The sequence below is a fragment of the Ornithorhynchus anatinus genome, chromosome 4 (assembly GCF_004115215.2).
Source record: "Ornithorhynchus anatinus isolate Pmale09 chromosome 4, mOrnAna1.pri.v4, whole genome shotgun sequence".
Classification (NCBI taxonomy): Eukaryota; Metazoa; Chordata; class Mammalia; order Monotremata; family Ornithorhynchidae; genus Ornithorhynchus; species Ornithorhynchus anatinus.
Window position 1 is genome coordinate 60596667 of NC_041731.1, and position 13506 is coordinate 60610172.

Genomic DNA, 13506 nt, shown 5'->3' on the forward strand with positions numbered 1-13506 from the left:
TGAGTCTACTAACTGTGTTATACTGAACTCTCCCAAGAGTTTAAAGCAGTGCTCTGCACACACTTAAGTGTTCAACAGTTATAATTAATTGGCTAAAAACACAGGTTATCGAAGAACGCTGTTCGTTAACAGGGAGTTGCTTGGTTTTCAAATATCATATCAATCTTTCTTCGCTTCGTTTCTTGTTTCCCAGAATTAGATTACTGTGCCACCCAGGATCATGGCTGTCAGCAAGAGTGTATTAATACGGACGACTCCTATTCCTGTCGCTGCCTGAAAGGGTTCACCCTGAACCCAGATAAGAAAACCTGCAGAAGTAAGTTGTCTTGCAGATTGCAGCTGGTTGGCCTGTCCTGCTATGCAGGTGGCTGTCCTTGCTCTTGTTATCCTAAAGAAACTCGAAGATGATTTAAACCTCCTGACCCGTTGCCCCCAAGGAATAAGTGGCTCCCACAGATCTGTTTCTTGAAAGAAGAGCAGCTGTGGTTTGGCTCAAGACTTTTTCGGGGGCTGCTTTTCCAGGGCCTGTTTCTCCCTCCTCACCGCTTGGCCTGGGGGAGCGTATTTAGGGGCCAGTTAACAGGTCCCCAGTAGCTGGTGTGTGGTTTGTGTTTTAGCATTTACCAGTTGGTCTAGTGCCTGGGAGTCCGAAAGACCTGAGTTCTAATCCCAGCTCTGCCACTTGTCTGCTGTGTGATCTGGGGCAAGTCACTTCACTGGGCCTCAGAGACCTCCTCTGCAAAATGGGGATTAAGATTGTGAGCCCCGTGGGGGGACAAGGACTGTTTCCAACCAAATTTGTTTGTATCCACTCCAGCGCTTAATGCAGTGCCTGGCATAGTAAGCACTTAACAAATGCCATTATTATTATTATTATTATTATTATGGGCTTACCCCCTTGAGCTGCTGGAGGTACAGAGCTTCATATTGCTTGCAGAGTGATTAGTAATAATAATAATTATGATATTTAAATGCTTACTACGTGCCAAGCACTGTTTCAAGCACTGGGGTAAATACAGGGTAATCGGGTTGTCCCACGTGGGGCTCACATTTTTAATCCCCATTTTACAGATGAGGTAACTGAGGCACAGAGAAGTGAAGTGACTTGCCCAGGGTTACACAGCAGACAAGGGGAGGAGTCGGGATTAGAACTCACGTCCTCTGACTCCCAAGCCACTTTCATTCATTCATTCAATAGTAATTATTGAGCACTTACTATGTGCAGAGCACTGTACTAAGCGCTTGGAATGTACAATTCGACAACAGAGACAATTCATTCATTCAATAGTATTTATTGAGCGCTTCCTATGTGCAGAGCACTGTACTAAGCACTTGGAATGTACAAATCGGTAACAGATAGAGACAGTCCCTGCCCACTGATGGGCTTACAGTCTAATCGATAATGTTCCACTTTCCACTAAACCATGCGGCTTCTCTGGGAGATTAGGAGCCGATATAGCTTGAGGAACTCTTGAATGTTTTCTGAAAATAAAATGTTTCTAGGATTTGGTGAGCGGTGAGGAGGTCTTTCCAATATCCCAGATCCTGGGTTGTGCCTTTAATTACAAACAGTGTCCCGTCAGCTTCGCACAGCCAATTTTGGCTCCCGTAGTCCCTCCTTCCTAAGTGAACAGAACTCTCTTATGGAGGGGTGAATTCCAGAGCTGTGACATTCAGACGGGAGTTTAAGAGCCAGAGCTGGAAGCTCTGTTTTCAAAGACTTCTTGGGACAGGATTCCATCATCAGCATTACTAATAGCATTTATTGAGTGCCTAATGCCCGCTTTTTGACTTGTGGGAAATGTGTGACTAGGTCACATGCCTTTTTTTTTTTTTGTAGATGAGAATTACAGTATTCTGGCAGCATGTTATTTAATTTACACCTTTATTTCCATCAGTTTTGAAGTTTTAAATGTGAACTGATGATTATCTCACTTCGTATTCTGGATCCCACTGTACCCTCCAGTTATCACCTCATCTCCCTGCTCCTTTTCCTGCCCAAACTCCTATAATGGGTTGTATGTACCCTCTGACTCCACTTCCTTTCCTGCAACTGCCTTCTCGACTTCCTTCAATCTGATTTCTGCCCTCTTCACTCCCCACGGACCACTATGGACATAATCCACCAGGTAGGAAAATAGAAGCAGTGTGGCTTAGTGGAAAGAGCACAGGCTTAGGAACCAGAGTCATAGGTTCCAATCCTGGCTCTGCCACTTGTCAGCTGGGTGACTTTGGGCAAGTCACTTCATTTCTCGGTGCCTCAGGTACCTCATCTGTGAAATGGGGATGAAGACTGTGAGCCCCATGTGGGACAACCTGATTACCCTGTATCTACCCCAGCACTTAGAACGGTGCTTGTAAGCACTTAACAGTAAGCACTTAACAAATACCAAAATTATTATTTTATTAAATCAGATGTTTTCCGCTAGGATGGACACACACACACACCCCCCTTTAAGTTCTCCAGACTAGCAAAATTTGCACCTTTTTCCAGAGGAGCAAATGGCTCTTGTGCACCCAAGGGAAGTCTTCTACAGGTGTGGAAATTTTCCACCGTTCCAATTATTTGTGAGAGTAATGCTTATACCTGGGAACAGATCAGGTTCAGCTCAGACAGACACAGTGGTCCCACAGACTAATAATAATAATGAAGGCATTTGTTAAGCGCTTACTATGTGCAAAGCACTGTTCTAAGCCCCGGAGAGGATACAAGGTGATCAGGTTTGTCCTACGTGGGGCTCACGGTCTTAATCCCCATTTTACAGATGAGATAACTGAGGCACAGAGAAGTGAAGTGACTTGCCCAAAGTCACACAGCTGACAAGCGGCAGAGCCGGGATATGCATGTCGGGCTTATCACATAAAACAGAAGAAACTCCCCTTGGGTCAACACTGCAGCCGTTAGTCGTATTGAGTGCTTACCGTGTGCAGAGCACTGTACTAAGCGCTTGGGAGAGTACAATACAACAATATAACGGACACATTCCCTGCCCACAGTGAGCTTACAGTCTAGAGGGGGGAGACAGACATCAATATGAATAAATGACAGATATGTACATAAGTGCTTTGGGGCTGGGAGAGGGGATGAATAAAGGGAACAAGTCAGGGTGACACAGAAGGAATAGGGAGATGAATGAGGAAAGGAGGGCTTAGTCAGGGAAGGCCTCTTGGAGGAGACGTGCCTTCAATAAGATTTTGAAGGAGAAAGGAGTAATTGTCTGTCAGGTTTGAGGAGGTCCAGGCCAGAGGCAGGACGAGGGCGAGGGGTCGGCGACGAGATAGAAGAGACAGAGATACGATGAGTAGGTTGGCATTAGAGAAATGAAGTGTACGGGCTCGGATATAGCAGGAGACTAGCGAGATGAGGTAGGAGGAGGCAATTGACTGCTTTGAAGCCAACTGTGAGGAGTTTCTGTTGGATGTGGAGATGGGTAGGCAACCACTGGAGCTTGTTGAGGAGAGGGGAAACATGGCCTGAACGTTTCTGTAGAAAAATGATCTGAGCGGCAGAGTGAAATATGGACCGGAGTGGGAAGAGGCTGGGAGATCAGCAAGGAAGGCTGATACGGTAATCAAGGCGGCGTGGGATAAGTGATTGGATAAATGCGGTTGCAGATTTTGCCTCTTTATCCAAGGTATCTTGCTCTGAAGTTAAAAGTTTGCATGTCCCTCCTTTAGAACTGTGCTTTTAGTGCCTGGGGTAATGCATTACATCAGGTAGATGTTAATAAATATGATTGACTTGGATCCGTACGCAGAGAACGGTGATTCTCCTCTTTGTCTGTTACCCGATATTTAGTTCCGGGCTGTAGTCCTGAATTCCACCGAATGCAGCTTCATTTATCACTCAAATGATCAATAATATTTATTGAAAACTTACTGTGTGCCGAGCACTATATTTAGTACTTGGGAGAGTATAACAGACATGACCTCTGCTACTCTGTAATAGCAGACTCTCCCAAGTGCTTAGTTTGCTGCTCGGCGCTCAGAGAGCGCTCGATAAGTATGATTGACCGACTGAACAACTGACTGGCCTCAAGGAGTTTATAATCTAGCAAGGAAGACAGACACTAATATAATAATAATAATTATGGTACTTGTTAAGTGCTTACTATGTGCCAGGCACTGTACTAAGCGCTGGGGTGGGTACAAGCAAATTAGGTTGAAAAGAGTCTCTGCCTCACATGGGGTTCACTGTCTTAATCCCCATTTTACAGATGAGGTAACTGAGGCACAGAGAAGTGAAGTGACTTGTTCAAGGTCACGCAGCAGACAAATGGCAGAGCAGGGATTAGAACCCATGACCTTCTGACTCCTAGGCCCGGACCCTGTCCATTGTGCCATGAAGCAATAGAGTATTAAGATGTATCTGTAAATGCTACTGGAGAGCTGTGCGCTTCTAAGGTCTTGGGAGAGGCAGAAATTCTGAAGTAGCAGTTGTCAGGGATGTATAAAACGGGGAGATGAGAGCTTAATCAGGGAAACTTCCCGTAGGATGTGATTTCAGACTGACTTTGAAACTGCGGAGAGCCACGATCTGCTGGGTGTGAACGGGGAGAGGGTCAGTGGAAGGAGAGACAAGAATGAGGCCCAGGGAGTAGGTTGGCGTGAAAGAAATAAAGCATGTGATATGGGGTGTAGTGGGAGAAGTGTGAGGATGTGTAGGCTGGGGGAGAGAGAACTGATAAAGTGCTTTAAGGAAGGAGTTTCTGCATGAAGCTGAGAGGAATGGGCAGCTCTTGTGAGACTTTTGAGTGGTGGAGTGTTGTGCTTTCGGAGCTCATAAACTCATCATAGGCAGGGAATATTTATCCTAATTCTGTCTTGTCTCCCACGCGCTTAATACCACTGATGGATCGATGTTGGCTAATTGTGAATATCAGCTGGAAGCAAACGTGGGTGCCTCGCCCAGCCTTCGGCTTTCAGCTGAAAGCTTTCGGTCGTGGATTCTAATTCCGGTTCTGCCACTCGTCTGCTGGGTGACCTTGGGAAAGTCACTTCACTTCTCTGGGCCTCAGTTACGTCACCTGGAAAATGGGGCTTGAGACTGTGAGCCCCACCTGGAACAGGGACTGTGTCTAACCCAATTTGCTTGTATCCACCCCAGCGTTTAGTACAGTGCCTGGCACGTAGTGAATGCTTAACGAATACCATCGCTATTATTATTTCTCCGGAGTAGTCTGTGGCCAAGGTAACAAATCAAAACTGGAAATATTCAACCCCATTAGAAGAACCCTGAGATGTCTCCAGTGACCATAGCAATACAAATGAGATGAAGAGAGCCTGGACATTTATTTTTAATCTGGAGCAAAATGAGTGTGGAGCCTTGTCCAGACCAAAAGGACCTGTATCCCTTTTGCCTCTCCACCCTTCAAGGCAAAAAGTCACAGACAAAACCACGTGAAGGAAAAGTCTCCCAGTGGTCCAGCAATTGTTTTCTCTTCCTCCCTTGGTGCAATTTATCATCTCGTACAGTTCTGTGATTATTGTTTCAGACTGCAGTGGAAACAGTCGTTGCGGCCCAGACGACTGAATCATAGCGAGAAGTCCAATCGTGGATAGTTTCAGAGCTCTGGCTGACGATCAGAGTACAGATTTACACTCTCTGCAGCACTACGGAATGGGGGTCCCTTCTTCCACTTTCCACTTTAGCCGAGACCGGAACCTTCTCGTTTGTCCAATGTTCCTCAACTGGCCAAGGCAGTGCACCTTTCCGCTTGACAGCTGATGACCTTTCCAGGTCCAGAGCCAAGCAGGAGTCTGGGAGAATTCAAGAGTGACCTATTTTCCTCCGGGGTGGAGCATACATCTCCCGGTCCTCATCTGGGATGCTAATTTCTGAACACTGAACGGTTCGGCCTTCGACGGCCAGGATGTCGAGTGGGTGAGTGAAGAGCCAGAGAATGCGATGAGAAATATGCGTGGGCAAGATAGATGGACACATCTGCAAGAGCACCATCATCACCAACCTCAAAACTAACCGCGTTTTCAGGTTGCACAAAACTGGACAAGACGTTAGTGGTTTACAGTGATTTTAGTTGTACGTATTTCCTGCCCTCAAGGAGTTTCCAGTTTGGGGGACATTAAATGGACAACCCTGAATAGCTATCTCAGTCCCAACTCCGCGTATATACTCGCTCATTCATTTAATTGAGAGCTGACTGTGTGCAGAGCACTGTACTAAGAGCTTGGGAGAGTACAATGTAACACGTATATATGTTACCTGACAACATATACCTAGGAGAAGCAGCGTGGCCTAGTAGACAGAGCATGTAACACATGTATATATGTTACCTAGGAAAAGCAGCATGGCCTAGTAGACAGAGCATGGGCCTGGGAGTCAGAAAGACCTGGGTTCTAATCCTGTCTCTGCCACTGAGCTGCTAAGTGACACTGGGCACGTCACCTAACTCCTCGGGGCCTCGGTTCCCTCATCTGTAAAATGGAGATTAAGTTTGTGAGCCCACCTGGGACAGGGACCGTGTCCAGCCTGATTAGCCGGTATCTAGTCCAGCGCTTAGAATGATGTCTGGCACATAGTGAGCACTTAACAAATACCATAAAAAAAAATTAGAGAAACATAGAATACACAAGTAGCATAAGTGTATATTTACACATATTCAGCACTGATTTAGAATAAGGAGAATCACAGCGAATGTCTTCTTGCTTATCAATGAGAAATCACATCAGATTACGGACAGTTGCCCTAGAATGCACGTAGAGAAATGACGATTAGATTCTTCCATGCTCCATTTCCCTAGGATTCAGAAATCGGACACTGACTCGTTGTGTTTGGTCAGTTTGCTTCCCCTTTTCTGTGGACCTTCCCCCGCTCCCACCTCCTCATCCCCACCCACCTAGCGATGATGATAGTGACCCGTTGGTCTGATTCTCCGCAGGGATCAACTACTGCGCTCTGGGGAGACACGGTTGTGAGCATGAATGCGTCAACACCGAGGAGGCATTCTACTGCAGATGTCACCCTGGCTACGTCCTGAACCCCAACGGCAAGACGTGCAGAAGTGAGTGCGTCTCCCGAGCGAGGACGGCTAGTTTCTGACTGCCAGGGTTGTGTTTTTAGGGCCTAGAGGAGCTTGGGGATGTTATTCATTCATTCATTCATTCAATAGTATTTATTGAGCGCTTGCTATGTGCAGAGCACTGTACTAAGCGCTTGGAATGTACAGATCGGTAACAGATAGAGACAGTCCCTGCCCTTTGACGGGCGCACGGTCTAATCGGGGGAGTTGGACAGACGAGAACGATGGCAATAAATAGAATAGATAGATAGAAATAGGAGCCCCCTTCATAGCCACGTGGCATAGTGGAAAGAACAACCGCCTGGAGGTCGTTCCAATCCCGGCTCTGCCACGTGCTCTCTGGGTGACCTTGGGAAAGCCGTTTCACTTCTCTGTGCCTCAGTTACTTCATCTGTAAAATGGGGATTCAATACCCGCGCTCCCTCCTACTAAGACTGTGAGCCCTGGAGAGGACAGAGACTGTGTCTTGACTTATCTTGAACCTCCCTAGCACTTAGTACAGTGTTTGACACATAGTAAGCACTTAAATACTACAATTATTATTGTTATTATCATTGTTGTTATTCCTCTGAGGAGCAAAAGGGCCTGACTCTGGCCTCGATGGGAATGTTGGGGGCTGAAGCGTGTGTTTGCTGGGTGACAGAGCTGGCTTCAGACAGCAAGCAAGGGAGGCCACTGGCTCGTGGGGTGGCAACCGGGAGGCTGGGCCTGGGGGGAGGGAAGGAAAATTTAAAAACAGCTGCCCCCTCCCAACCCCAAGCAGAGACTGTGTGAATAGACTCTAGTTAGCCTGAATGGTGTGGGTGAGAGGACAAACCCACGTTCTCCCCTCTACTTGGCCTAATGATAATAATAATTGTGGTCTTTGTTAAGCTCTGTGGGCCAAGCACTGTACTAAGCGCTAGGGTGGATACAAGCTAATCAGGTTGGACACAGTCCCTGTCCCACCTGGGGCTCACAGTCTCAATCTCCATTTTCCAGATGAGGTAACTGAGACCCAGAGAAGTGAAGCAACTTGCCCGTGGCCACACAGCAGGATTAGAACTCATGACCTTCTGACTCCCAGGCCCGTGCTCTCTCCACTGTGCCATGCATCTGCATCTCTCTGCCAATCTACTTACCCGCTTCACACCCTTTGGCTGCTTCTGCTTCAAGCAACGAGACCTTTTTTAATCATTCACTTGCCCGATAGAGAAACTATAGCTGAATTGACTCCCCGAGTCTCTCCCGCTTGGAGACAAGAGGCAGGCCAGCCCTGACCCTGGGGTTTTGGTGAATAATCCACCCCAGTCACCTCATCTATCAAATGGGGATTAAAGCTGTGACCGCCATATGGGACGTGGACTCTGTCCAACCTGATGAACTTGTATCTACCCCAGCACTTAGAAATAACAATAATAATGGTATTTGTTAAATAATTTGGTATTACTACGTTCCAGGCACCATACTAAGCGCTGGGGCAGACGCAAGCATTTCGGGTCGGACACAGTCCCTGTCCTGTGTAGGGCTGACAGTCTTAATCCCCATTTTACAGATAAAGTAACTGGGGCCCAGAGAAGTGAAGTGCCTTGCCCAGGGCCACACAGCAGACAAGGAGGAGAGCTGGGATTAGAACCCATGACCTTCTGACTCCCAGGCCCGTGCCGTATCCGCTACGCCGTGCTGCTTCCATGCTGCTTAGTACAGCACCTGGCAGAGCAGGACAGAGGTCGCCCTGAAGGATTGGGGGTTCAAAGGGACTTCAAATGGCATCATTGCTTTACACAGTGTCCCAGCCTTCCCAAGACCTAACGGGTCTTCTCCTAGAAGGCTCACGGGAATTGCACCATTGCCTCCCAAGCCCAAAATGGGGCCTGCAGGAAGCATTCCAGGGATTAGCCAAGATTTAAGCTGCCATAGGACTGTTGAAAATAAAAATTAAGCCCTCCAAATAGATATGGTGGACGAGTGTGGATTTTCTATTTTGTCTCTCAAAAGCTAATTCCGTCAGCCAGCTGGCTAATGGCTAGAAAGCAGCACGGCATAGTGGATAAAGCACGGGCCTAGGAGTCATCAGGTCATGGTTTCTAATCCCGGCTCTGCCACAAGTCTGCTGTGTGAACTTGGGCAAGTCGCTTCACTTCTCTGTGCCTCGGTTACCTCGTCTGTGAAATAGGGATTGAGACTTGGAGCCCCAAAGGGACTGTGTCCAACCCGGTTTGCTTGTATCCACCCCAGTGCCTAGTACAGTATTTGACACATAGTAAGCACGTAACAAATGCAATTATTATGAACAAAAATCCTAGTCATTAGCAAAGTGAAGAGGGAACGGAGGGAGGGCCGAGGAGAGAAAATGGCTGGGCAGATAATAATGCTGGTATTTTTTAAGCGCTTATTATATGTCAGGCACCGTATTAAGCGCTGGGGTGGATACAGGCTAATCAGGTTGAACATAGTCCCTGTCCCACATGGGGATTCGCAGTCTCAATCCTCATTTTACAGATGAGGTAACTGAGGCACAGTGAAGTGAACTATGCCCAAGGTCATACAGCAGACAAGTGGCGGAGCAGGGATTGGAACCCAAGACCTTCTGACTCCCAGGCCCGTACTCTATCCACTACGCCAGGCCGTTTCTAGTTAAGGTGGAGGGGGAATAATCAGGGAACGTTCCCTTGAACTGAGCCAAAGCATCTGGTCTAATTGCATTCAGAGTGCTTCATTAATTCATAATTTAGGCTGATTTGTGCAGATGATTAAATCCAGAAAGTAAAAGATGGGAGGGGAAAAGGGAGAAGCCTAGTAGGTGGAACACAAGCCTGGGAGTCAGAAGGACCTAGTTCTAATCCCACCTCTGTCACTTGCATGCTGGGTGACTTTGGGCAAGTCACTTCACTTCTCTGTGCCTCAGTTACCTCATCTGAAAAATAATAATAATAATGATGGTGTTTATAAAGTGCTTACTATGTGCCAAGCTCTGTTCTAAGCACTGGGGTAGATACAAGATAATCAGGTTGTCCCGCGGGGGGCTCACGGTCTTAATCCCCATTTTACAGATGAGGTCACTGAGGCACAGAGAAGTTAAGTGATTTGACCAAAGTCACACAGCTGACAAGTGGCGGAGCCGGGAATAGAACTCACGACCTCTGACTCCCAAGCCCCTGCTCTTTCCACTAAGCCACGCTGCTTCTAAAAATGGGGATTGAGACGGTGAGCCCCACGGGGGACGGGGACCGTGTCCAACCCGACTAGCTCGTATCTACCCCGGCACACATAGCAAACACCTAACAAATACCATTAAAAAAGGAGGGGAGATGGCAAGAGGCACGGGAAAGCACCTCTGCCTCTATGCTTTCCCATTTGTCCATCTGGTGGTGGTTTGGCCGTGCGATGAGGCTGAGAATTCCCTTTGGAGAGAGGGAGATGGGTCAAAGCAAAGATGGTGTCACGGTGGTCTGGCCTGCGGTCGCCGTAATTGCAGCAGCAGATTTCCATGAGCACACGCTCAGGCCCGGCTCTGCAGTGGTCTGACTGAGGTTTGGCAGGCTTTCTTTCCCAGTCGCTCTTCCCCGTGGGCATGTGTTCTGGCCCGATGCTCCCATCAAAACGGGAACGGCAGGGAGGGGAGGGAATATCAACCAGGGAAAAGGGCTCAGTTTGGGGGGTCATAATCTCCCTCCCACCCCCACCAACTTGATATACCCTGCAGTTCTCCCATTCCCAAACCCTGCCGAAGCGTATCTGTTTGAAAATGAAAAGAAGAAATCAAGTCTGGTGCGAGAGCTATTCATCCCTTGGGAGTTGCTTCGGCTCAAATGGATGTCAGTGGGGCTTTGCGGGGTAGGAGTTGATTTTTTAAAAATTTTTTAAGTATTTTCTTCATTCTCCAGTATAATAAGCTAGCAACAAAAGCTCCATTTGATGATGTGAACTCATGGAAAATTGTGGGATTTGCCAACTGGAACTCACTGCAGTTTTTGCAAGTCACAAACTCCGCTTCAGTCATTCAGGCTAATAGGGTTAGGAACCAGGAATGACAAATCTGGAAGGATTCCTGGGCCGGGAGAAAAGGAGCCCAGTGTCCCGTCCTGTGCAAAAAGGATTTTTTGTGTCATTACTGATAGCCACAGGCCTGTGCCCATTAACCCAGCTAGGTCACACATCTGCAAATGCTCTGGGGGACAGTGGTAAATTGTGAATAAGAACAGTACATCTCTTCAGTGTGAACCATAAAAGTTCAGGAAGGAAAGTTTGGTTTTTTTAAATACGAGGGGTTAGGCACAGATTTATCTTCATTAAAAAATTGCTTCCCATTGTTTTCCTAAAGTAGCAAGGTACAGTGAGGGCAGGCTTTCAAAATCCAGGCCTCCCAAAGCCTGAATGATTTAGGCTTTGAGTTCCATGTGGGACAGGGACTGTGTTTGACCTGACTGTTTTCTTCCCCAAGTGAAGGTTTTCCCTAAGAAACCGGAATCTAAACCGAACCACTGCTGCCCGTTTTTCTGGGTGACTGCTGTTGTTAGTTGGTCTCCATAGTCAGAGATGATGCCCCTGTCTGGAGGTACCTAAAAAAGGCGAGCAGGAACTAATAATAACTGTGGTATTTGTTAAGTGCTTACTATATGCCAAGCACTGTACTAAGCACTGGGGTAGATTCAAGATAATCAGACCCCCTCACAGTCTAAGTAGGAAGGAGGACAGATATCGAAACCTCGTTTTGCAGATGAGGGAACTGAGGCACAGGGATGTAAAGTGACTTGTCGAAGGTCACATAGCATCCATTCAATCATTCAATAGTATTTATTGAATGAATTTATTTATTTAGTATTTATTGAATGAACAGCAGGTAGCTGTGACCTCACTTCCATATCCTACAGCCTCAAAGCCCAGCCCCTAGAAGGCCAACGAGCCTGCAGTGCGCACAGCGTCTGCCCCGGTTTTGGGTTTTGCCTGTCTCTCAAAACCTTTGCTCTAGGCCCTTCCTTGATGAGCCCAGCCCAGATCCATCTGTCTGGTCTGTAATCGTCTGCCAACATTCATCTGAGAAGCAGCGTGGCTCAGTGGAAAGATCCCGGGCTGGGGGGTCAGAGGTCACGGGTTCTAATCCCGGCTCTGCCACTTGGCAGCTGTGTGACTTTGGGCAAGTCACTTCACTTCTCTGAGCCTCAGTTCCCTCATCTGTAAAATGGGGATTAAGACTGTGAGCCCCACCTGGGACAACCTGATCACCTTATATCCCCCCCAGAGCTTAGAACAGTGCTTTGCACATAGTAAGCGCTTAACAAACACCAAAATTTATTTTATTTAATCCCGGCTCCTCCACTTTTCTGCTGTATGACCTTGAGCAAGTCACTTTGCTCTCTGTGTCTCAGTTCCCTCCTCTGAAAAATGGGGATTAAGACTGTGAGCTTGTTGTGGTACAGGGACTTGTCCAATCCAATTTGCTTGTATCCACCCCACTGTTTAGTACAGTGCCTGGCACATAGTGAGCACCTAACAAATACCGTTATTATTATGATCAGCATCATTATTCATTCAACACAGATGGATTCTTTTAAAAGTAGTTTGATTCAGCATCAGATGCTCTTGGTGTTGTTCTTCAGATATGTGAAATGAGAATGTTTTCCTTTTGAGAAATTAATGAAAAGGGGAAATGGATGGATTTTCTTAGGACGGGTTGATTTAAAGGGAAGGGAGAGCTTCTGCCTACTTTGATTGTTAATGAACTGTAAGAGTGGACCAACCTCCTGGTTTGTTTTCAATTCCTCATTGTTATTGGGGTTTTTTTCCTTTCTCTTGTTCCCTGAAACGAGCTTAGGGGTGGATCACTGTGCAGAGAACAACCATGGCTGTGAGCAACTGTGCCTGAACACGGACCTGTCGTACCTCTGTCAGTGCTCGGAAGGATTTGTCATTAATGACGACCTCAAAACCTGTTCACGTGAGTCTCCTTCTGCTCCCCTCACTCTGGTGGGGGTAGAATTCCTGGGGTTGGTAAAGAGAAGAGCTGTATGAACTGCAAGGTCAGTCAGATTACCCTTAGAGCCTATGCCTTCTCAGACACTCCTGGGGTGTGGAGTACTAGGGAAGTTTTTTCTCCCCCCCAATTACCCAATTTTTATATAAATTTAGCAGCCTGAAAATAGGTGAAGGACTATTGCCCCGGAATTAAGTCAAGCAATAGGGGAGCAGGAGAAAAAGGAGAAGAAAAGGAGGAGGCACTTATCCGGAGGTCCTGACCCTACCTTTCTTCCTATCCCAGCACATGCCACTACTAAAATTTAAGAAAAGATATTTTAATTCTTCCTTAAAAATTGTTGTGGGGGAGGGGAGGGGGAGGAAATTATGTGGTGGGAACAACTATATGACTAAATATGATACTATAAAATATACCCTGCACATAGATTACAGATAGGAACCGCTAACAGCGTATCAATTCCAGTGCACCCAAATATCAATCAGTCATATTTATTGAGCTCTTACTATGTGC

The 13506-nt window shown here is 47.0% G+C and overlaps 1 protein-coding gene across 3 annotated transcripts in view; it reads left to right on the forward strand.

Annotated features, from left to right (window-relative positions):
- The window catches only part of MATN2 (matrilin 2), a 142355-nt gene that overhangs the window by 91655 nt on the left and 37194 nt on the right, over positions 1–13506 (forward strand). For all 3 annotated transcript variants that reach the window (XM_029063440.2, XM_029063442.2, XM_029063441.2), the window contains exons 7-9: positions 194–316; positions 6900–7022; positions 12835–12957. In XM_029063440.2, coding sequence (XP_028919273.1) covers positions 194–316; positions 6900–7022; positions 12835–12957 — 369 coding nt within the window. The remainder of the gene's footprint in view (positions 1–193; positions 317–6899; positions 7023–12834; positions 12958–13506) is intronic.